The sequence below is a fragment of the Pseudorca crassidens genome, chromosome 1, assembly GCF_039906515.1.
Source record: "Pseudorca crassidens isolate mPseCra1 chromosome 1, mPseCra1.hap1, whole genome shotgun sequence".
In the NCBI taxonomy this organism is placed as follows: Eukaryota; Metazoa; Chordata; class Mammalia; order Artiodactyla; family Delphinidae; genus Pseudorca; species Pseudorca crassidens.
This window is the reverse complement of record NC_090296.1, coordinates 184951221-184975474: the sequence shown is the minus strand read 5'-3', so window position 1 is coordinate 184975474 and position 24254 is coordinate 184951221. Positions and strand designations below refer to the sequence as shown.

The following is a 24254-nucleotide window of genomic DNA, read 5'->3' as shown; positions in this document are numbered from 1 at the left end:
TCTGAAGAGTTACTTTATGCCACTAGGAAAAGCAAGAAGCCTTTTAATCTCATACGTTCAGTATTAAGGCATACGATTTTCTAAAAATTTGTCTCTGCAGTTCATATAGAAAAAAAAAAAAATGAAAGGAAATGTCAGCATTAGACCCATGCATTTTTCAAAGCATTACTAAAACTATTACACATTTCTATTTAAAATACTTACACAGATTCATAATAAAGTATGACAGAGTTACTGGAGGTGTTAAAATTTGGTGGTACCATAACTAATTAAACTAGATAAAAGTGACTATAAAAGATGATCAAATTCCATGCAAACATAGATCTTATACAATCTTATTAAATTATTAAACAGACTTTTTCCCCCAACCACCAAATGGGATAACAGCATATTAATAAGTAACAATGAAAAAATTCTATTTACGCAAAGGTCAAAATCCACTTTCATTATTTCTATATTTTATCTATATCATCTCTGATTTAGAAAATGAACATTCCAATGTGGTTTTAAAGCAAATTTTCAATTTTACTATCTCAAGATTTCTCTTAGAACACTAGAATGTTCTTTGACAGTCATTAAAATAAATCAAAGTCTTCAATATTAAACAATATATATGTACAATCTTAAATATTTTATATGCACAAACCAGAATACTGGAGTCATGAGTTGCTCATTTCTTAAGAAAGGGGCCCCTAATGATACTATTTATTTTTAAAAAAGAAAGAAATAGCCCTATTCACAGGGGAGAGGTAACAATAAAAAGTAACAATGAGACACTAAAGAAAAACAAAGAAGCCTTATATTTTCAGTATACAAATCTGATACCACTAAAGACTGAGAAATAGACAATGGGGCATTAAGGAAATATTGATCTGTCAAAGGAACATGGACACAAAATACGTAATGGTTAATCAAATAATACTAACTCATCCATGCTACTATGTGACAGTAAAGAGTGATCAAATCTAAAATATTTCCAAAGTTGTATTTAAATATATTTTTCTCAAGATCTTTAACCAAGAAGTTACAAAAGAGCCTTGTTTCAGGTTTACTATCTCCAAGTAAATAAAAATGAAAATAAATAATAAAATGGGTAATAGTAATAAAGCAAAAAGATGAGAAACAAGTGATAATCACAAAATACATAATCAAACATCAAAAATTAAATTAACTGAAAACGGTGGTAAATTACAAAGAGTTCTTTACACATTTGTATTTTCTACTAAATGTATACCAACATTTACTATTAACTATTAATATATATTCTAAAGTAGAATATTCACCTTCATAAATGAACCCAAGCAAAGCAAAATCTTTTAAAATTACTAGAGCTTTTAATTCCCAACAAAGAACACGCTAAGCAAACTTAATCTGAAGCATAAACAACCAAAAAAAGTAATGGCTATTATGCCTTTTCTATAAAAGACTCAACTCTATTGTCAAAACTAATTATTATCATTTTAAAATTAAATTCAAGAAAAACTCTTACCAGCTTACTGAAATGGTATTTACAGTAGCCACAGTATTGGACGTTATCTGCACCATTACCTTCTTCTTCACAAAGTAGTCCTGCAAACTGAGCACTGAAAAAGAAAGCCAAGTATATCAACAAAATTTCAAACCATGGTGTGTGTATATATATCTCTATATATTATATATATAGATATATATAAAACTTAAAATTCACTTCCAAGCATGTAGGGTTTATAAGAAAACCTTACATCTCCTAAGAGAAAAAGGGAAAATAAAAGGCTTTACTCTAGCTGAGACCAAGAACATTTCATCCCATCCTATGACTGATATATTTTTAAAGTTATATACATGGTTTAAAATAAACTTTTTATCCATCTCTAACAAGGATGAAGATTTATTCACGTTTTATGTCACCAAGCAGACATTAAATTTCTTTTAAGATATCTCCACACCCCAAACTTAACACTTCATTTTACTTTTTCAATCTCTATCACAGGTACAACTGGAAAGGCCAGGCGTCTAAAGGGCTGACATGACATATGATGCAGATTACATACTGTTAGAAGGAAAATGCTTCAAGTCATACCATAGTACAGTAGGTAAGAGAAACGTAAACTGTGTTTTTCTAGTTAAAAACAATGGAAGAAATGGAACTGAAACCTAAAGCTATGATATTCATATTTTTAAAAAACACGAAGTGCTAAAGTTTAGAATCATTATCTTGTCAATTTGACCTTCCACTTTTAACATTCCAAAATTAAAGTACCAGTATGTATCTCATACCCAAAAAAGGTCTTTCATCTTTGGAAATTTAAATACAATATTAAGAGAATTCTTTTTATTTTTTATTGAGGTATAGCTGAATTACAATGTTGTGTTAATTACTGAGGTACTACAGCAAAGTGACTCAGTTATACACATATGTACATTCTTTTCCACTATGGTTTATCACAGGATACTGAATATAGTTCCCTGTGCTATACAGTAAGACCTTGTTGTTTATCCATTCCATATATACCAGCTTGCACCTGCTAATCCCAAACTCCCAATCCATCCCCCTCCCCCTTGGAAACCACCAGTCTATTATCTGTGTCCCTGATTCTGTTTCTGTTTCATTGATAGGTTCATTTGTGTCATGTTTTAGATTCTACATATAAGTGATATCATATGGTATTTGTCTTTTTCTTTTTGAATTACTTTGCTTAGTATGATAATCTCTAGTTGCATCCATGTTGCTACAAATGGCATTCTTTCATTCTTTTTTATGGCTGAGTAGTATTCCACTCTGTGTGTGTGTGTGTGTGTGTGTGTGTGTGTGTGTGTGTGTGTGTGTATATACACCACATCTTCTTTATCCATTCATCTGTCGATGGACATTTAGGGTGTTTCCATGTCTTGGCTATTGTGACTAGTGCTGCTATGAACGTAGGGGTGCATGTATATTTTTGAATTATACAGCTTTGTCTGGATATATTCTCAGGAGTGGGAATGCTGGATCATATGGTTATTCTAGTTTTAGTTTTCTGAGGAACCTCTATACTGTTTTCCACAGTGGCTGTACCAACTTACATTCCCACCAACAGTGTAGGAGGGTTCCCTTTTCTCTACACCCCCTCCAGCATTTGTTATTTGTAGACTTTTTAATGATGGCCATTCTGACTGGTGTGAGGTGGTACCTCACTGTAGTTTTGATTTGCATTTCTCTAATAATTAGTGATTTGAGCATCTTTTCACGTACTTAGTGGCCACCTGTATTTCTTCTTTGAAGAAATGTCTCTTTAGGTCTTCTGTCTATTTTTCAATTAAGAGAATTTAAAAGAAACAAAAATCTTTTCCATGGGACTTCTCTGGTGGTCCAGTGGCTAAGACTCCATGCCACAGGGGGCCCATGCCGCAGGGGGCCCAGGTTCAATCCCTGGTCAGGGATTTACATCCCACATACCACAACTAAAAGATCCCGCATGCTGCAACTAAAGATCCAGCAGGCTGCAATGAAGATCCCGCATACCGCAACTAAGACACAGCGCAGCCAAAAGAATAAATAAATATTAAAATATATATATTTCCCATTCCCCAAAAGTAATCTAAAATGGACTTCATAAATCCACATACTAAAAGCTCAGGAAATAAAGCCTGTTCCTATACTGGCTGATAAATATAGACTGATTTTTAAAATTAATAACTATATGAGTTACACCCAAACTTTTATTTTTTATTTTATTTATACTTTTTTGGCCGCACAGCATGTGGGATCTTAATTCCCCAACCAGGGATCGAATCCGTGCCCCTTGCAGTGGAAGCGTGGAGTCCTAACCACTGGACTACCAGGGAAGTCTCGCCAAACTTTTAGTTTTAATTGTTGTCTATTATGTTGAATGTTTTGTTTTAGGATAATTTGTGCTTTTGAAATTTTATGCTCAAAAAAACATATAAGTACAAGTTTTAGTATCAATTTACACTGCCTCCAAAAATTTAGTAACACGTGTTAAGAACAATAATAATGTTCACAATTTTTGCCCTGAAATCCGCCTCCATGGAACTGTGCCCACTTCATAGTAAATACTCAATACATAATAGCTATTAATTATCATTAGTTACTATTCTAAGGAAATTACATTTATGTTTGTTGAATGCACAAAATGTTCTTTACAGCACCACATATTATAAAACAATTTGGAAACAATGTGTCTCAAATTGGTGAAACATTAAATAAAATACTAACATTTGATAGGATATAATGCAGCCATTTCCATGTTGCTAGTGGACTATATCATCTTACCAAAATTTTTGGTGAAAAAATTATCAAAAAACAATGTTACATTTAAACTGTGATTTTAACAAATTATGCAACAAATAGGTACATGGATAAAAACTGAAAAGAAACATGAACAAAATAAAACTAGAATGTTATTTAAAAAAACATTTAAGTAACTTTTTAAGGAACAGCCACTATAATACAGAGAATCATGGCGATTGCTTTTTTTTCCCCTCTTGAAACACAGACAGTGAAAAAATGCTATCATTCATTAAATCCTTACTAGTATTTCAGGTACTGCACTAAATTTATCTACATCAGCTCTTTTAATCCTAATGACAAATCCAAGGGTAGGTAACCAACAGAAGTATTTTAAACAAAATGTAACTGAATAAGGCACTAGAACCAGGGTCCACCTACTGGACTCTGGTAAATACACTCAATTATTAGAATTATCTTTATTACAGTAAATATAAACATAGACACTATCCTAACAAAATTTACTTTAATAATATTTGGGTACCTAAGTTTTTAACTTACAAGGTATTCCCAATTTCACTTCTGTACAATGACAGAAACATACTTACCATGTCACATGGAAAGCCTGTCGACATCCATGTTTATTACATGTCATGCAAGCACCAGTGGCTGCTTTGCTTTCTCTTCCTTGTTCATCACAAATGTAGCAAGTCTTAGGGTAAAGAAACAAAACAAATTGAAAAGAAAACAAAAACTTTACGAGTGCTTCACACAAATAAGGATTTTATAGTTATCTTCAGAAGTCAAGACCAGGTTTACTATCTAACCTACTCCAAATCATGAATTCATTTTTTTTCTGACTGTAATCTAATTTTTCCAAACATGAAAACATCAATACAGACATAAACGGTCCTAGTACGATTTCACAAGGCAGTGTTTCCTTAGACTCAAAAACCGCACAAGATAAGAAGAATCTTCGCAGGAACTGAGGCCAGGGGGCAGGACACAGCCTACCCCACCTCAGTATTAATATACTCCTCCTCACCAATATTTAACTGATTCCTGTAACAAAGGTGTAAAAAGAGGTTTGCTTTCTTTTCTGCTGGAAGTAAGCATAAATAAAGGAGGTTGATACAGGGAGTTGGGACGTAGAGGTGAAGGACAGTCCTAAATGAGTGAGCAAGGTTTAGGTCATTCCAACTGTCCACAAAATCCCACATGACCTACCATTCAGCCCTGCCAACCTGACAAAACAGGCCTGGGAGGAAGACACTTTAGGAGATCAGAGATGTCCCCAAGAGGTATTGGCCAATGAACACTCCCAGCAACTTTGACATCTATCTGGTCCTTCTCCCAGTTGAAAATAGCTGATAGACCGCACCACATATTCATGAAAGACTAAATTATAAAAATGGCAATCTACAAGTGTATAATGAATAAAATTATCAACTGACTGTAAGTTGAGTATACAAAAATTAATGCCTAACTACATATACTCAGATGATACAATTCTAAAAAGAAACCAATTTCTCAACAGTAACAAGGTATAACCTAGCAAACTTCAACAGGACCACATGTATTTTTAAATTTGGAGAAGTTTCCCCCACTATGCACTGTGGTGCCAAATAACACCGTTCAACAATATTGATAAGAACACAGTTTCAAAAAAAGAGTAATATATAGTAAAGTCAGGTAAATGAATTTCAACTCCTCTGCTGAAAGACATGGATTCAGACTGAACTGAATTACAAAAATTATCTTATATCTCTAAAAAGTAAAATCCTTAGTTACAACAAAACTAACCTAGACACACTGAATAAGAGCATCTCTAGAGACCTCCCTGGTGGTCCAGTGGCTGAGAACCTACCTTCCAATGCAGGCGACGTGAGTTCGATCCCTGCTTGGGGAACTAAGATCCCATGTGCCATGGGGCAACGAAGCACACGTGCCACAGCTACTGAGCCTGCACGCTCTACAGCCTGCACCATAACTAGAGAGAAGCCCAAACACCGCAACGAAGAGCCCGCTCGCTGCAACAAAACTAAGCCCACATGCTGCAACTACTGAGCCCATGCACTCTAGAGTCCACGTGCCACGCTAGAGAGAAGCCCACTCACCGCAACAAAAGATCCCACATGCCGCAACTTAGACCTGATGCAGCCAAATTAATTCATTAATTAATTAATTTTTAAAAAGAGCATCTCTAACTGTTCAAATTACCAGAAGGCAATATCAAACAATTACAATGGAAACATTTAACATACATCTTTTAGCCTATAAATGATCAATAAAATTTTAAAAAGAAAAGTACAGAGCAGATTGAAACAGTAACTTTTTTTTAATTAATTTATTTTATTTATTTATTTTTAGCTGCATTGGGTCTTCGGTGCTGCATGAATATTTTCTCTAGTTGCAGTGAGCGGGGGTTACCCTTCATTGTGGTGCACAGGCTTCTCATTGCAGTTGCTTCTCTTGTTGAGGAGCACAGGCTCTAGGCGCATGGGCTTCAGCAGTTGTGGCACACAGGCTCAGCAGTTGTGGCTCATGGGCTCTAGAGCGCAGGCTCAGCACTTGTGGCACATGGGCTTAGCTGCTCCACGGCATGTGGGATCTTCCCGGACCAGGGCTCGAACCCGTGTCCCCTGCATTGGCAGGCAGACTCCCAACCACTGCACCCCCACAGAAGTCCCGAAACAGTAACATTTTAAATGGCAAAATTCAGGGAAAATATGCAAATAGGCCTCAAAGAATATCTCAGTAACTTCCAACAGAGCTGACAGTGAAAAGACACCATCATTTGACCACTCAATAAAACTAAAATTATGACAGATTTTTTTTTTTAAAGAAGTTAGGCCTTCCAGACTTCTGAAATACCAGAGTGAAGAGGTCCACGGATCCTCTCCTCAGTAAATTAACCATTTCATAGGTGAAAAAGAACCATTTAAAGTCTCTGTATAGAATAAGCTACAAGGATATATGGTACAACACAGGGAATATAGCCAATATTTTATAATAACTATAAATGGAGTATAACCTTTAAGAATTATGAGTTACAAAAAAAATGAGTTACTATATTGAAAATCTGTAACTTACATGGTACTGTATATCAATTACACTTCAATAAAGAAAAATAATAAAGTCTCTGAAAATTGTCCTGAAGACATGCAGAAAGCAGAAGATTTTACCCAAGACAATCTACTAAATCTCAATAAGAACAGTGAGAGCCGGTGGCATTTGAGCCATGATCTGCCCCCATCACCACCACCACCCCCACATACTGCTTCCTGTGATGGAAGTTCCTTTCTGGGTGGCGCTGTCAAGAAGATGAGGGCTCCCTCTCTCCACAGATCCTAGTCTAAGGCTACAATTTTACCCGAGGAGGGCCAGGTCTCCAGTGACTCTCATACTACTACTCATCCTGGTAGCTCCCACTCATAGCCTCCCACCCTAAAAACAGGCCAAGTTTCCTGGGGCCCTATCATTCCTTCCCCAGCTTGCTAGCAGAATGGAAGTTCCATGCTAGGAGGGATAAGCTGGGCTACTATACCCTTCCCTCCTTCCAGCACCCTGTCAGAGTACACGTGCCTCTTCAGGAGAAGCAAAGTGCTGTCACCATCCCCAGCTCCAGAGCACTAGTGCAGAGGTTCTGTCTCTACAAGGAGAAGGAAGACTCATTCTCTAGAGGGGCTACTGTCTAAAATGTCTAATTTTTAGGGACTTCTCTGGTGGTCCAGTGGTAAAGAAACTGCCTTCCAATGCAGGGGACGTGGGTTTGATCCCTGGTAGAAGAACTAAGACCCCACATGTTGCAGGGCAATTAAGCCCACATGCCACAGCTATTGAGCTCACATGCCTCAACGAGAGAGCCCACGTGCCGCAAACTACAGAGCACACGCATCACTAGATAGAGAGAAAGAAAAAATAAATAAAACCAGCACGCCACAATTAAAGACAAGCCTGCGCGCCACAACTAGTGAGAAACCTGAGCAGACCACGTGCCTTAATGAAAAAGATCCCACGTGCCTCCACAAAGATCCCGTGTGCCACAACTAAGACCCGACACAGCCAAAATAATAAATAAAATAAAATGTCTAATTTTCAACAAAAAATTATAAGACATGCAAAGAAAGAGAAAAGTATGACCCATTCATAAGAAAAAAAAAAAGCAGGCATCGATAACTGTCTTTGCGGGGAACCAAGATGTTGGACTTAGGAGACCAAAACCAACCAAACAGAAATTCTCGATTTTAAAATTCACTAAAAGGGGGGCTTCCCTGGTGGCGCAGTGGTTGAGAGTCCGCCTGCCGATGCAGGGGACACGGGTTCGCGTCCTGGTCCGGGAAGATCCCACATGCCGCGGAGCGGCTGGGCCCGTGAGCCATGGCCGCTGAGCCTGCGCGTCCGGAGCCTGTGCTCCACAACAGGAGAGGCCACAACAGTGAGAGGCCCGCGTACAGCAAAAAAAAAAAAAAAAAAACCCACACTAAAAGGGCTCAATGGTAGATCTGAGTTGGCAGTAGGGAAAGAATCAACTTTAAAAATAGATCAATAGAGAATTTACAATCTAAGGAACAGATTTTTTAGATTATACTACCTAAAGAACAGTTTCAGAGAAACGTGGTATGCCATTAACTGCATTAACAGATGTGTAATGAGAAAATCAGGAGAGGAAAGAAAAGGATAGAAACTGTACCTGAAGAAATAATGGTCGAAAACTTCCCAAATGTGATGAAAAACAATAACGTACACATCCAAAAAGCTCACCAAACTCCATACAGGATAAATACAAACAGATGGACACTCAAAATGCTGAAAGGCAAAATAAAGAGAAAATCTCGAAAGCGAAATGAGGGAAATGGATCATCAAATACAAGTAAACCTGAGGTTTCATTAGGAATAAAATAGGGGACAGAAAGCAGTGGAATAACATTCAAAATGCTGAAAGAACAAAACTATCAGCCAAGAATCCTATATCCAGAAGAGCTATATTGCAGAAATAATGGCAAAATAACATTCTCAGGCCCAAAAAAACTGAGATACTTTGTTGCTCCAAACCTCACTAACAAGAACTACAAAAAGAAATTCCTTAGGCTAAAATTAAGTGACACTAGACAGTAATTGCAATCCACACAAAAAAACAAAGAGTTCCTCAATAAAGCTGAAATTTTAAAAAATAAATATATAGGGCTTCCCTGGTGGCTCAGTGGTTGAGAGTCCGCCTGCCGATGCAGGGGACACGAGTTCATGCCCCAGTCCGGGAAGATCCCACGTGCCGGGGAGCGGCTGGGCCCGTGAGCCATGGCCACTGAGCCTGCACGTCCGGAGCCTGTGCTCCGCAACGGGAGAGGCCACAACAGTGAGAGGCCCGCGTACCGCAAAAAAAAATAAGTAAATAAATAAATATATAGACCAATTAAAAAACAAAGAAAGAGTTCTGACAAAGGTAATTATATACGAAATGATAAAAGATAGTATGATGAGATATTTCTTTCTCATTCTCTTAATTTAAAAAACAATCACATAAAACAATGTCCATAAATTGTATTGTTGGGACTATAACATATAGAAATGTAATATATGTGACAATGACGACACAATGAAAGAGAGTGGGAATAAGTTATTTTGGAGTAAGGAAGTAACAGGAGATGGTAACTGGAACCCATAGGAAGAAATGAAGAGAAATAAAAATGGTAAACAGGAAAACACACACTCTATAAATATATCTGTGGTCTTCATCTCTTAGCTTCTTTAAAAAATGTAAGATTATATAAAGCAATAATTTTAACTACTTTGGGGCTTGTAGTATATATAGAGACATGATATCTATAATACTAATAGCACAAAGGTGGAGAGGAAAGAAATAAAATGAATGCTATAAATTTTTTATATCTTACTGGAGTTAAGTAGATTCTGGTAAGTTAAGATGAATATTGTAAGCCCTAGAGCAACCACTAAGAATATAACCCAAGAAAATATAATTTAAAAATCATGAAAGGAATGAAAACGGTACACCAGAAAACATCCACTTATAAACATTAAAGAAGGTAGTGTACAAAGAGAAAAAACAAAGTAGTCACAAGACGAAGAAAACAAATTAAGGGACTTCCCTGGTGGCGCAGTGGTTGAGAATCTGACTGCCAATGCAGAGGACACAGGTTCAATCCCTGGTCTGGGAAGATCCCACATGCCACAGAGCAACTAAGCCTGTGCGCCACAACTACTGAGCCTGCACTCTAAAGCCCGTGAGCCACAACTACTGAAGCTCATGCACCTATAGCCTGCGCTCTGCAACAAGAGAAGCCACTGCAATGAGAAACTCACACACCATAACAAACAGTAGCCCCTATTGGCCTCAACTATAGAAAGCCCACAGACAACAACGAAGACCCAGCACAGCCAAAAAAACAAAACATTGCTGTTAATAAAAAAAAGTAAAAAAGAAAACAAAGTAAAACGGCAGATGTAAACCCAACCACATTAATAGCACTGAATATGAAAATAATCCAATCAAAAGGCAGAGACTGATTAACTGAATTAAAAAAAAAAGTTCCAGGCTTCCCTGGTGGCACAGTGGTTGAGAGTCCGCCTGCCGATGCAGGGGACACGGGTTCGTGCCCCGGTCCGGGAAGATCCCACATGCCGCGGAGTGGCTGGGCCCGTGAGCCATGGCTGCTGAGCCTGCTCGTCTGGAGCCTGTGCTCCGCAACGGGAGAGCCCACAACAGTGAGAGGCCCGCGTACCGCAAAAAAAAAAAAAAAAAAAAAAAAAGTTCCATATGCCATCTATAGGATGCATACTTTAGATCTGAAGACACAAGTAAGTTAAAAGTAAAACGATGAAAAAAGATATACCATGCAAAAGGCAAGCAAACACAAGGCAATGCATACTTTAGATTTGAAGACACAAGTAAGTTCAAAGTAAAAGGATGAAAATAGATATACCATGCAAAAGGCAAGCAAATACAAGTGGTTTATTATCAGACAAAAAAATAGACGGTTGAGGGACTCCCCTGGTGGCGCAGGGGTTAAGAATCTGCCTGTCAATGCAGGGGACACCGGTTCGATCTATGGTCCAGGAAGACCCCACATGCTATGGAGCAACTAAGCCCATGTCCACTACTATAAATAAATAAATTTATTTTAAAAAAAAGAAAAATAGACGGTTGAGAGAGATTTTATAATAATAAAACAGATATAACAATTATAAGCATATATACATGCAACCAACAAGAGCTTCCAAGACACATGAATCAAAGGAGGAAAAAAGTGATTTGCAAATTTTAAATTTCGCAATTAAATAGCTATTGGATCGAGAAGAAAAATTATAAACTAACTTGAGGATTATTTAGAAAATGATCCCAAACAACAAAATCGCATCTAAATAAAATGTCAAGTATGTGAATAAAGCTATACTCAGAGGCAAACTTATAGCCTGAAAACTTTCATTTTAAGGGGGGAAAAAGTCATAGTTTGACCTAATATTTTGAATAAAAGAAACAGTGTTCATATCAAAAGGATTCAGGGGCCAAATTCCACCTCTACCTAAAAAGTAGAGAGCTGAAAGAACATCACTCTAAACCTATCAAGAAAAAGCCATTTAATCTATAAAACCCACAACTTTTCTTGAAACTATGAAAGATTTGCACCTGCAAAGGCAACCAAATAGTTTGAAATCCAAGGGCAGACACACTCTCCTTCAGCTGCCTAAAAACCACAAGACACTCAGACTATCCACTAACGACAGAGCAAGGGAAGAAAATGTGGAGGAAGACATGCAGATAAGAAACCAGCTAAAATTTTAACAAATTGCTCAAGGCTGATTGTGGGCTACTGCAGTAGTACAGAACCACTGGAACCACAGACAGGAGTTCACACTCACTCACAGGCTCTACTCCATGAAGATTTACAAGGAGCTCTTGGGGAAGACTGGAAGCAAGGAGACAAAACAACCAGAAAGAATCTCCCTTGGTGGTGCAGGCATGAAGGAGAGGATCAGGTGCCACTGAGGCAAAGATATGAAATCCCATCTCTTGCCCAGACACTACTCTCAAAAGCCTTGAGCGTCTGGGGGATTGGCAGCAAATCCTGTCACACCCAGGGCATAAGTAAAGACCCATGATGGCTAGGAGGACAAAGGAGAAAATCTTTTTCCCCTAAACAAGGGGCAGGAAAAATTCCTGACCCCAGGATCTGTTATCGGAGATCTTCTAACACTTGGGGAGAGACAGGAAGCTGTCTCCCTCCCAAGTCCTTCCACAGATGTAAAGTCTGCCAAAGGCAGGAGGCAATGAATTGGTGAAACCCTGAGGCCCAGATATACAGAGCCCACCAAGGACTGAGGCTGGACCAAAACCACCAAGAAATCAAAAGCCCAAAACATCAAATAATAAACGACAGCAGTCTAGCACTAACAGGTGGGACAAAAGTGTGGTAAAAGGAAGAGCACAGAAAGAAACCAACCTCTGTGGCACCAAATCACCCAATATTCCAGCCCTCAACCTAAACATAAGGTATCATTAGAGGAGGATGAAGGGGCAGGGCCACCCCAATGGACTCAGAAAACAGATCATCAAGCCACAGAGAGAGGTCACACAATGTTACTTCCACCGCACTTTATTAGCCAAAACAAGTTACAGAGCAGCCTAGATACAAGAGATGAGGCATTTACTTTTGGTACGAATGTAAACTGGTGCAGCCACTATGGAAGACAGTATGGAGGTTCCTTAAAAAACTAAAAATAGAGTTAACATATGATCCAGCAATCCCACTCCTGGGCATATATCCAGAGAAAACTATAACTCAAAAAGACACATGCACCCCACTGTTCGTATTTACAATAGCCAAGCAGCACTATTTACAATAGCCAAGACATGGAAGCAACATAAATGTCCACCATCGACATATAAATGGATAAAGAACATGTGACACACACACACCCCACGTGGGGGATAAATTTGGAATTGGGGATTAACATATACACACTACTATATATAAAATAGGTAAACAACAAGGACCTACTGTATAGCACAGGGAACTATATTCAATATCTTGTAATAACCTATAACAGAGAAGAATCTGAAAAAGCATATATATGTATGTATGTGTATACAGACATAGATATAACTGAATCACTTTACTATACACCTGAAACCAACACAACTTTGTAAATCAACTATACTTCAAGAAAAAAAAATTAATAGCTTTCCACATCTATTCCTTTAGAAAAAAGATAAAGGGAAGTTGGGCTAGCAATTTCTAAGTTTTCCTCTACCATTATCCTCTTATAGTTCAATGACACCATGTTTTATAGTATTTTTGGTTTGTTTGGTTGGTCTGTTATGATCCTTCCTATACTTATAAACACTCATTCCTTCATGGCCATTCAGTAAATAAAAGCTATTCAAAAGGATAAATCCAGGATATACCCATCATCTGCCAACTACTTTCTATGGAAATTGCAGCTTTCTAAACTAAATGCTTCCTTGACTCTAAAGAACACAAGACCACCCAAAAAAGTTCCCAAATATCTATGTTGCCCCAATCTTCCCATTTCTTAAAAATTATTGAAACGTAATTAAAGGTAACATATGCCACTCACATTTATTAACAAAATGTATATGTTAGTGAAATAAGGAATTGATACAAGAAAATATGAGAGGTCAAAAAATAAAAACAAGAATCTGATGACAAATGGTACAGAAACTGGCCACTATATATATAATGACGTGGAAATTTTTACAAAATAAGTCAACACAGTGAGTTCTCTGCAACTGGATATACTATACAAATAGTCTAGAAATTTTCCTTTTTTTCTTCTAAATCTTACAGTGTTCCAGCCACACAGGATTTATTATTCTCTGAACTGCCTAGCACCTCCCCTTTGTACCTATTACCCTAATTTATGCTACTTTCTCTGTCTAGAATTATTATTTGATTCTTTCTTCCACAGGTCAAATTTCTTATTATCATGCACAGCCGTTATATAATATCTTTGTGTGCCTTATTCAATTCCTTAGACAAAAATAATCCCTCCTTTCATTATGTTCCATAATACTCTATTCAGATTTTTTATTATTTATAATTTCTTATTATTTTCATACATCGTAGTTATATATTTACTTGACTGTCTAAGTGTCACTTGGAGATAAACCCTGTATTTTATGAAACTCTGAACTCTTAGCGTCTAGCACAATGCAAAGCAGGTCCATTTTAAGTGCCCAATACATTTATTAATAATCTCCACATTATCCTTTACTACCACTCATTAAGGACTGATGTATTCCAGGGGAGCTCCCTGGCAGTCCAGTGGTTAGGACTTGGCGTTTTCACTGCCATGGTCCAGGTTCAATCCCTGGTCAGGGAACGCCCCCACACGTCCCCCAAAGAGAAAAAAAAGATTGATGTCTTCCAAAATGCAACAATCCATTTTCCCATTGTTCCTATCATTTCAGAATTCCATGTCCCCTATTAACCATACTGAATATTCACGAACAGAATATTATTCTTTTTAAGGTTAACTATACAGACCAACAACCATAAGAATCCAAGAAACATATAAGGAAAAAATGTGACAGAGAGATACACCATGCTTCTGGAAGGGGAGATGCAATATTCCAAGAAGATCAATTTTTCCCCAAAATAGTATTTCACTGTAGCACCAGTAAAATTAAAATTGTATTGTTACTCTTAAGGTTCATCTAAAAAAAGAAATACATGACAATATTTGTTCTACCATGTACCAAGATGTATTTAAAGCCATAATAATTTAAAACAGTGTGGTAGTAGACTAAGAATAGAAAGACACATCAATGGAACAGAAAAAATGTCAAGAATAGCCAAGAATTTAATAATGATTCAAACAGTATTTCAAATCACTGTGCAAAACATAGATTATTCAATAATAGTGTTGAAAAGGTTGACTAAAGCACATGGGAGGGGAAAAATTACACACACATCTCACCATATTCTAAAATTAACTCTAAGTGGATAGAAGATTTATACCTAAATTAATTCATTCTGCCTCTATACTCCCTCCCTTACTTCTTGAGTACTTTAGTCTTAAAGCCATGAGGTGGGGCCAAGCATGCTAGCATCTATCCTGGGAAGGAAGGGGCAGGCCAACTCAACTATCAGAGCCCCAGTAGTGTTGGCGCTCATGAGAGTGTTGGGGGCTGGGGTGGAGGTAGTGTCCAAGTGAGTTGTAAGAACCTGAGCAAAGTGAGCAAAGTGAGGGGAGAAGGGGTAGTTCTGGACTGAAGCTGGGTGTCAAACCCCCAAAATGGTTTTAAAAAATAAAGGCAGACATGCAGGGAAGCAGCAGCAACCCAGAGTGAGGTCTGAGCCTGAAAATGGTTAGGCTGGCCTCTGTATTATGGGATGGCAGCAACAGAAGATTTGTCAATATAAGAGAGAATGATCAAATAAATATATTGAGGATAATGGGAGTCACGTTTCTCATTGTCTGGCATGAGAGTCATAACACAAAAACAAAAAAACATTAGAATGAACCCTGTGCTGTTGGATTAGGTTTAGGGAAATTACTAGGAAATTCCTAGGAGTTTATGGTTCGATAAATAAATAGATACAAAGACAGACAGATACAGAAATACATATAGATATGTTTGTGTTTAATACATAAATCCATATACTAAATCAGAAGTATCTATGTGACCTCACCAACTTCAAAATATAAAGAAGATATAGATGTGAATGTGCGTTTATCTCTGCATCTATACACACTGAGAGGGTCTGGAAGTAGCAACATCCTAATAGCAATGAGCACACCTAGTGTCCACTTTGGTTTCTAAATACCATTCTCACCTAAAACAAATCAAGGCTCCCTGGAGAAATGTTATTCTAGGGCTAAGACAAGGAATGGTTCAAGATGTGCCTAGAACATACTGTCATGTCAGAAGTAAAGAAGTGCTCAAACAATGACAGAACCATGTCAAAAGACACAGGAACCCACATGAAGAGGTACCACTGGCCAAACCTGAGACAATATGAACATCACAATAAGTGACAGTAATGGGGAATGACCCATTAAAATAAAATATTAACATGTAAGTCAATATCAGTCCATACTAATATAAATAATTGCAGAGTGGAGAAAGCTTTTCCTTAAAATGGAATGCCACCTGATGAATGTAAAAGATGGAATTAGGAAACCACCACTTGCCATCAATCTAATAGACTAATTAAGCAAAGAAACAACAATGAATGCTAAAATTAGTGAGTAAAAGGCACAAGAACAAGATATTTACATAAAAAGTACTTCCCGGGGCTTCCCTGGTGGCGCAGTGGTTGAGAGTCCGCCTGCCGATGCAGGGGACACAGGTTCGTGCCCCGGTCCAGGAAGATCCCACAGGCCGCGGAGGGCTGGGCCCGTGAGCCATGGCCGCTGAGCCTGCACGTCCGGAGCCTGTGCTCCGCAACGGGAGAGGCCGCAACATGAGAGGCCTGCGTACCGCAAAAAAAAAGAAAGTACTTCCCTACAAAATGCTTACTGATTATAAAGGGAATAAAGATTAACCTCCCAGTGGAGAAATCTTGTAGACACTGCCTTAACCAAGTGATCAAGGTAAAATCACCAGTAATGGGAAAAGCTGAAATCATGTACCACCTGACAGGATGCAATGAGAAGAACATAGCATCGTGTCTGTGATATTCCTGCCAAAAACACATAATCTGAATTTAATCATGTGGAAACATTATAAAAATCCATTCTACAAATAACTGGCCTATACCATTCAGAAGTATCAAAGTTATGAGAGTCAGAGAAAGACTGAGTTACTATTCAGGAGACCTAAGAGACAAAAAGCAATCTGTGATCTTTTTGCTATGAAAGGGAAAAAAGAAAACATGAATGAAAATTAGGCAAATAATGATGGGGTCTCTGGATTAGACAGTAATAATGCATAAATGTTAATTTCCTGATTTTGGCTGTATTCTGGTCATGCAGAAGAAAGTCCTTCTTTATAGGAAATACAAACTAAAGCATTCAGAGGTGTCGGTGTTATATGATAAATTACTCTCAGATGGTTTAGGAGAGGAAGAAGTCTTTGTACTATTAATGCAACCTTAATTTAAGTTTGAAATTATTTCAAAATTGAAAGGAAAAAAACAAGTATTTTTAGAAATGAATTTTGAAAGTACTAAAAAAATAGACATTAGTGTAGAGAAAGATTTTCTTTGCATGGCAACAAAGGCAGAAACAATAAAGAGTAGTTGTGTAAATTACATAAAAATTTTAAACTTCAAACTAGAAGAAATTAACCTGCTAGAATACCGACAACAATAAAAACCATCAAGACTTAATGAAAAATAAACAGAAAATGTTAAGTTATGGGCAAAAGCATCCACAGCAAGTATATAAGAATAAAAAATAACATCTCCAATATAAAAAACATTTTGTAAGAAAAAATTAAAACATTACAATATTAAACTGAACGAAGAGCTATTCAAGATCAATTAACAAACATGAATAACCTTTTTAAAAAACTTTAAAATATCTAACCTTACCAATATTCAAAGAAAATCATTCAAACACTAATATTTTTCACTAAAAATAGCAAAGCCTGTTTTAATGGTAATATACAGTGCACTTAACAGGATATAAGATTATGTGCACTCTCACATATAACTAGTGTGATTAATAAATGAGAAACTACATTCTAGAACAACTTCACACAATATATTTACTGAAGCCTCCAAAATGTTCATACTCGTTTACACAGAGATTTGGCTGGTATGTACATGCCAAACACCAGGTGAGGCTCTTCAACAAGAAGGTGTTCCTAAGGCGTTCCTAATAAATTATATTTTATCAAAACTAATAATACTTTGTATTAGATGCTAAATATCCACTAGAAATAATGGCAAAATATAATTTATTAACAAAAAATGATGTTCAGGGTTATTAAGTTTCAAAAACAGAACAGTATGAGCACTATGATCCAAACTTTTTACAGTTATATAGTATATGTAAAAATGCACACAAAAAAGATTTTAGATGATTTCTGTCTCGCGTTTTCCTATTTTTTTATCCATATTTTCCTTTTTTTTTTTTTAATAAATACTAACGATCTACATTACAAAATGTTTAGTATTTTGAAACCTTAGAACTGGCTGCAGTGACACTTTCTTCACCAATGGAATAAATCAACAGGTACCTTTAGTTAAAAATGGTAACACTATATTTAAAGACACAGTGGTTAATAGAAAAAAATCATCCAATAATATGCAAGAGAATGAAACAATAATATAAATGTACTAAATTAATAAAAAGATACAGGAAAAAAGTGAACATTAACTAAGGTTTTTAAAAAAGGCAACAATAGGGCTTCCCTGGTGGCGCAGTGGTTGAGAGTCCGCCTGCCGATGCAGGGCATGCAGGAGGATCCCACGTGCCGCGGAGCGGCTGGGCCCGTGAACCATGGCCGCTGAGCCTGCGCGTCCGGAGCCTGTGCTCCGCAACGGGAGAGGCCACAGGAGTGAGAGGCCCACGTACCTCCAAAAAAAAAAAAAAAAAAAAGGCAACAATAAAAATCCTATCTCGGGGGAACGAAATAATGTGGAGAGGAGAGATGAGCAAATAATATTCTGTGATAAGACAGGATGTGTAGCATCATAACAAATATTATACCAAATAATGATTAATTCAAATTTAACAGATCCTCAATGTCTGAAAGAACATAAAAGTTAGTAATTCTTAAAGAACAAATCTAAGGAATTCCCTGGTGGTCCAATGGGTAAGACTCTGCGCTCCCAATGCAGGGGGCTTGGGTTCGATCCCTGGTCGGGGAACCAGGCATATATGCATGCTGCGACTAAGAGTTCACATGCCACAACAAAGAAGTCTGCATGCCGCAACTAAGAAGTCCACATGCCGCAACTATAAGATTCCACATACTGTAACTAAAGATCCTGCATGCTGCAACGAAGATCCCAAGTGCCACAACTAAGACCTGGTGCAGCCAAAATAATAAATAAATATTTTTTTAAAAAAAAGAACAAATCTATACAGATTAAAATGTTAGAAGCTTAAATACTTAGGTTAATGTAAAAGGTAATATAGTTTTGTTTGTGTGTGTTTGTTTTGTACTCCTGTGACCTTAATAACATATTTTAATACTTGTAGTTTACCACAGTAATTACACTTTTTCCAAATCAATGGAGGCATTTAATTTAAATTTTTTAATGAAGGGCTGTAATAAAACAAAATTTAAAAATTCCTTTATACTTCCCAGTTTTAAAACAAAAAAATTATATTCAAACATCAATAAAATAATATCTACTATACCTTATTATAACGATCATGTGGCACAGACTGTAAAACAATTGGTTCCATTGTTGAAACATTGGCAAACTGTACCTCTGGAATATACAGGGCACAAACCACATGAGCCCAACCTAAAAATAAACAAAAATAATGTCATTTTTCAATAAAGCTTTTTCAAAGATAAATTAAATTATTAACTTTATGAACAGGTCCCTTAAATGTCCGTTTTAGGAAATGCACAACAAAAACATTAACAAATTATCACTACTGACTGATCATCAAACCACTACTGATAAGACTCTTAGTCGTTTCTCCAGTTAATACACACAGTAACACAAATAAACAGAAACTTTGGGGGTTTTTTTGGCTGTGCCACAAGGCTCGCTGGATGGATCTCAGTTCCCCGACCAGGGACCGAACCCGGGCCACAGCAGTGAAAGCCCAGAATCCTAACCACTGGACCACCAGGGAACTCCCCAAGGGAAAATTTTTTTTTTCTTTTTTGGCTGTGTTGAGCCATCGTTTCTGTGTGAGGGCTTTCTCTTGTTGCGGCGAGAGGGGGCCACTCTTCATCACGGTGAGCGGGTACTCACTGTCGCGGCCTCTCTTGTTGCGGAGCACAAGCTCCAGATGTTCAGGCTCAGTAGTTGTAAGCTCACGGGCCTAGCTGCTCTGCGGCATGTGGGATCCTCCCAGACCAGGGCTCGAACCCATGTCCCCTGCAATGGCAGGCAGAACCTCAATCACTGTGCCACCAGGGAAGCCCCCCAAGGGAAATTTTTAATTCAGATGCTGGCACTGACACTTTTCATAAGAGTAAACTGAATAATTCAGATCAATAATTCCTCTGAGAACCACTATAAAAGTATGAAGTTTTGGGACTTCCCTGGTGGTGCAGTGGTTAACAATCCGCCTGCCAATGCAGGGGACATGGGTTCGAGCCCTGGTCAGGGAGGATCCCATATGCTGCGGAGCAACTAAGCCCACGTGCCACAACTACTGAGCCTGTGCTCTAGAGCCCACAAGCCACAACTACTGAGCCCGTGTGCCACAACTACTGAGCCCGTGTGCCACAACTACTGAAGCCCAGTGCGTAGACCCCTGCTCCGCAACAAGAGAAGCCACTGCAATGAGAAGCTCACACACAGCAACAAAGAGTAGCCCCTGCTGGCTGCAACTAGAGAAAGCCGGCGCACAGCAACAAAGATCCAACTCATCCAAAAATTAATTAATTGATTAATTAATTTTAAAAGTATGAAGTTTTATAGCTGAAAACCTATAATAAAAATTTTAATACTTTAAATCTTAAATGTCAGTATTAAATTTTTAACTGTTATACAAATGTTGACATTTTAAACACTAATACTAACGATCATTGTTCTACTATTTTAAGATTTCACTTAAAATATATTAACAATTTATCAATTTAAATATTAATATTAAATGCTGTTTCTTTTAATTTTCAAAATGTGACTAAAGGTATCAAAGAGCTGATGTCATAGTAAGGAATTACTGGGCCAAAACTTGAAAAGGATGGAAGTCAAGGGAGTTTAGTACAACTTTTGACCATTTTGTCACCCAGGGGACATTTGCCTATTTCAAAGAAAGCAGCTGAGAGAGTGAAAGGTACTTCTGACAAACTCAGAAGGCTGAAAGTACAGGGATCTACATCCATAGACAACTAAGGGAAAAGAAGAACACTAGTAAATCCCTTCCCTCTTTCAGCGGCAACACTGAGGGGCTGCAAGCCAGGAATGACAATAAACTAAAAGTACATAGGCCCACCCAGAGACTGCAGCTGGGCTTTGATCATCTCAAACTCTGAAATTTGACTCACATAACCCTAAATTACAAGTGCCCCCAGACACCAGACAGAAGCTAATATACATCCTCTTTGAAAAACAATGTCATTTTGGCTACAAATAATTTCTAATACTAGTTCATTACCATTTTCGGCACAATGAAAAATACTAAACACATGAGAGTCAAGACAACATGAATGAAAACCAGTAGAAACATGAAGATCAAAACATATTTGTATTTTGGAGTTTCAGATACAGACATTTATAAAAAGTATGTTTATTATGTTCAAATACACACAACACAAAATTTAAAATTTCTTCAAAGAACTGAAAACTCTAAATCAAAAAATTACAGGAGTAAAAACAAAAATTATAAAATCAATAAATGGGATTAACAATGGCTGAAAACAGCCATTAGCTGAAAACAGAATTAGAACAACAACAAAATAGGTCAGAAGAAAATATTCAGAACATTAGCACAGAAGTATGAAGAATAGGGCTTCCCTGGTGGCACAGTGGTTGAGAGTCCGCCTGCCGATGCAGGGGACGCGGGTTCGTGCCCCGGTCTGGGAAGATCCCATATGCCACGGAGCGGCTGGACCCGTGAGCCATGGCCACTGAGCCTGCGCATCCGGAGCCTGTGCTCCACAACGGGAGAGGCCACAACAGTGAGAGGCCCGCGTACCACAAAAAAAAAAAAAAAAAAAGAAAAATACAAAAAGACAGGAAACGAAAACAACATGATGGGCAGGCCTAACACACATGTAATTAGAGTCCCAGAGAAATATGAGAGGGAAAAAAATGGTACAAAAGCAATATTTAAAATGATAATAACTGGGACGTCCCTGGTGGTCCAGTGGTAAAGAATCCGCCTTACAGTGCAGGGGACGCGGGTTCAATCCCTGGTCAAGGAGCTAAGATCCCACATGCCGTGGGGCAACTAAGCCCACGTGCCACAACTACTGAGTTCATGCGCCTCAACTAGAAAGCCCGTGTGCTGCAAACTACAGAGCCCACACGCTCTGGAGCCCGTGCATCACAACTACAGAGCTCACACGCCCTGGAGCCTGTGTGCCACAACTAGAGAGAAGCCCGCACGCCACAACAAAGAGTCCAAGCAACGCCACGAAAGATCCCACATGCTTCAACAAAGATCCTGCATGCCTCAGTGAAGATCCCGCATGCCACAACTAAGACCCAATGCAGCCAAAAATAAACACATAAATAGATATAGATAGATAAATAAATAATAAATCTTTTAAAAAATGATAATAACTGAAAACTTTCTAAAACAGAAGAAAGATGGCAAGTCATAGACTGAAGAACCACAATAAATCCCAGGGTAAATAAATATAAATCCACACATAGGCACATTAATAAAACTACAGAAAACCAAAAAGAGAAATAAAAATCTTAATATAACCCAAAGGGAAGTTATCACTAAAAGAACTGGATAAATAACAAAGCCAAAAAATATCTCTAAACAAATTTCCATTAAAGGGAATACCAAACAATTTTCCTCGGGCAGAAAACAATGACCCAAGAAGTAAGCTCCAAGATGAAGGGGAAAATGAAGCATGATAAACATGCAGGTAGTTTTGATAGATTATTGGCTGATAAAACAATCATAATACCTCCTTTCACTTAAAATACATATGACTGCTTACATCAAAAGTTAAAATGCTGTCTTGTAAAGTTTTCAATGTGTGTAAAACTATAACAAAGATTGGGGAAGGAGCAGGTAAAAGAGATCTATACAGTTTCAAGGTTTCTACATTTTGTGTGAAGTGGTACACATAGTAGACTGAACTTATTTGTATGAAATTTGTAATCCCTGGAGCAACCACTACACAGATATTAATACTTGTATATATAGAAAGCGATATGGCCCAAAAGGTAATTTAATTTACAATTACATTTAAATGCAATATTAAATAACCGCATTATTAAACTGATTAAAATGCAATGTTAAAAATATTCATTATAATCACAAATAAGGAAGAAAAGAGGGAACAGAAGAATAATAAAATAAGAGAAAAAAATCAAGGCTAAGGAGAAATAGTAGGAGATTGGTCAAGATGGAATAACAAGGACCAAATTTATCCTCCTGCATGAAACAATGCATACCCCACACACTCAAAAAAAAAAAAAAGGACAAAATAATTTAGACAGTGGTTCTCAAGATACCTGTGTATCAGCTACAGAAAGACAACAATCTCAAAGAGGTAACAGACAAATGAGGTGAGCCCTCTGTTTGCCCCCTCTTAATGTCTTGAGAGTTCTTCCAGGCCAAGACTCAGGGAGAGAAACTGAGGCCAAGCCCAGGACACTCTCAAAGTATAGGAGATGGGTGAGACCAAGAAAGCTAAAATTGGCAAAGCCAAGTACCAGAAATGAAAGCCCTTCAGAGAGAGAACACTCAAAGACAGAGAAAGAGAAACAGCACTACATGAGTATTAAACAGAGAACATGTGAGTAGAGAAATTACCTGAGGCTGGAAAAAGAACCAGCCAAAAAGATTAGAGCGAACAGTATCCAGCTGGCACAAAGGTCTAGGAACAGTGCCTGTTCCCTGAGCCAGACTGGAAAAACTCCCAACTCACAGGGCTTTCACTGGGTAAAAGACTCATAAAGGTCTTGCCTCAGTAGTGGGAATAAGTACCCTTAGACTGAGCACTGCTCTGGACCCACTGAATAAATCATAAGAGCAGGACCTGAAAAGATCAAACTGTTTCCAAGGAACATAACTGTATTTCAGAACAAAACTCAAGGAGACTTACAAGGATGCAAAAATGTCCAGATTTATGTTAGCAAAAATGGGGGAGAAGGCAGCTCCAAGGGCACATTCCACCACAGAAACATCAAGAAGTCAAGCAGAAACTATCAGAACCAATTTTGTCAGGACTCTGGGAAAGAAAGTGAAAGGTTTGCAGCAACCAAGCAAACGCTCAGTCAGAAAAAAGCAA

The 24254-nt window shown here is 37.7% G+C and overlaps 1 protein-coding gene across 16 annotated transcripts in view; it reads right to left on the bottom strand.

The window, feature by feature from the left end:
* The window catches only part of MLLT10 (MLLT10 histone lysine methyltransferase DOT1L cofactor), a 248003-nt gene that overhangs the window by 137875 nt on the left and 85874 nt on the right, over positions 1-24254 (bottom strand). For 15 of the 16 annotated variants that reach the window (XR_010933941.1, XR_010933944.1, XR_010933956.1 and 12 more), the window contains 3 exons: positions 19508-19617; positions 4816-4919; positions 1490-1583 (listed from right to left, as the gene is read on the bottom strand). Coding sequence is in view for 13 of the 16 variants with exons in the window: in XM_067702929.1 (XP_067559030.1) it covers positions 1490-1583; positions 4816-4919; positions 19508-19617 (308 nt within the window). In the remaining 3 variants the exon portion in view is untranslated. Of the gene's footprint in view, positions 1-1489; positions 1584-4815; positions 4920-8900; positions 9343-19507; positions 19618-24254 lie in introns of those variants that run through there. The other variant, XM_067702956.1, reaches the window with a different exon arrangement.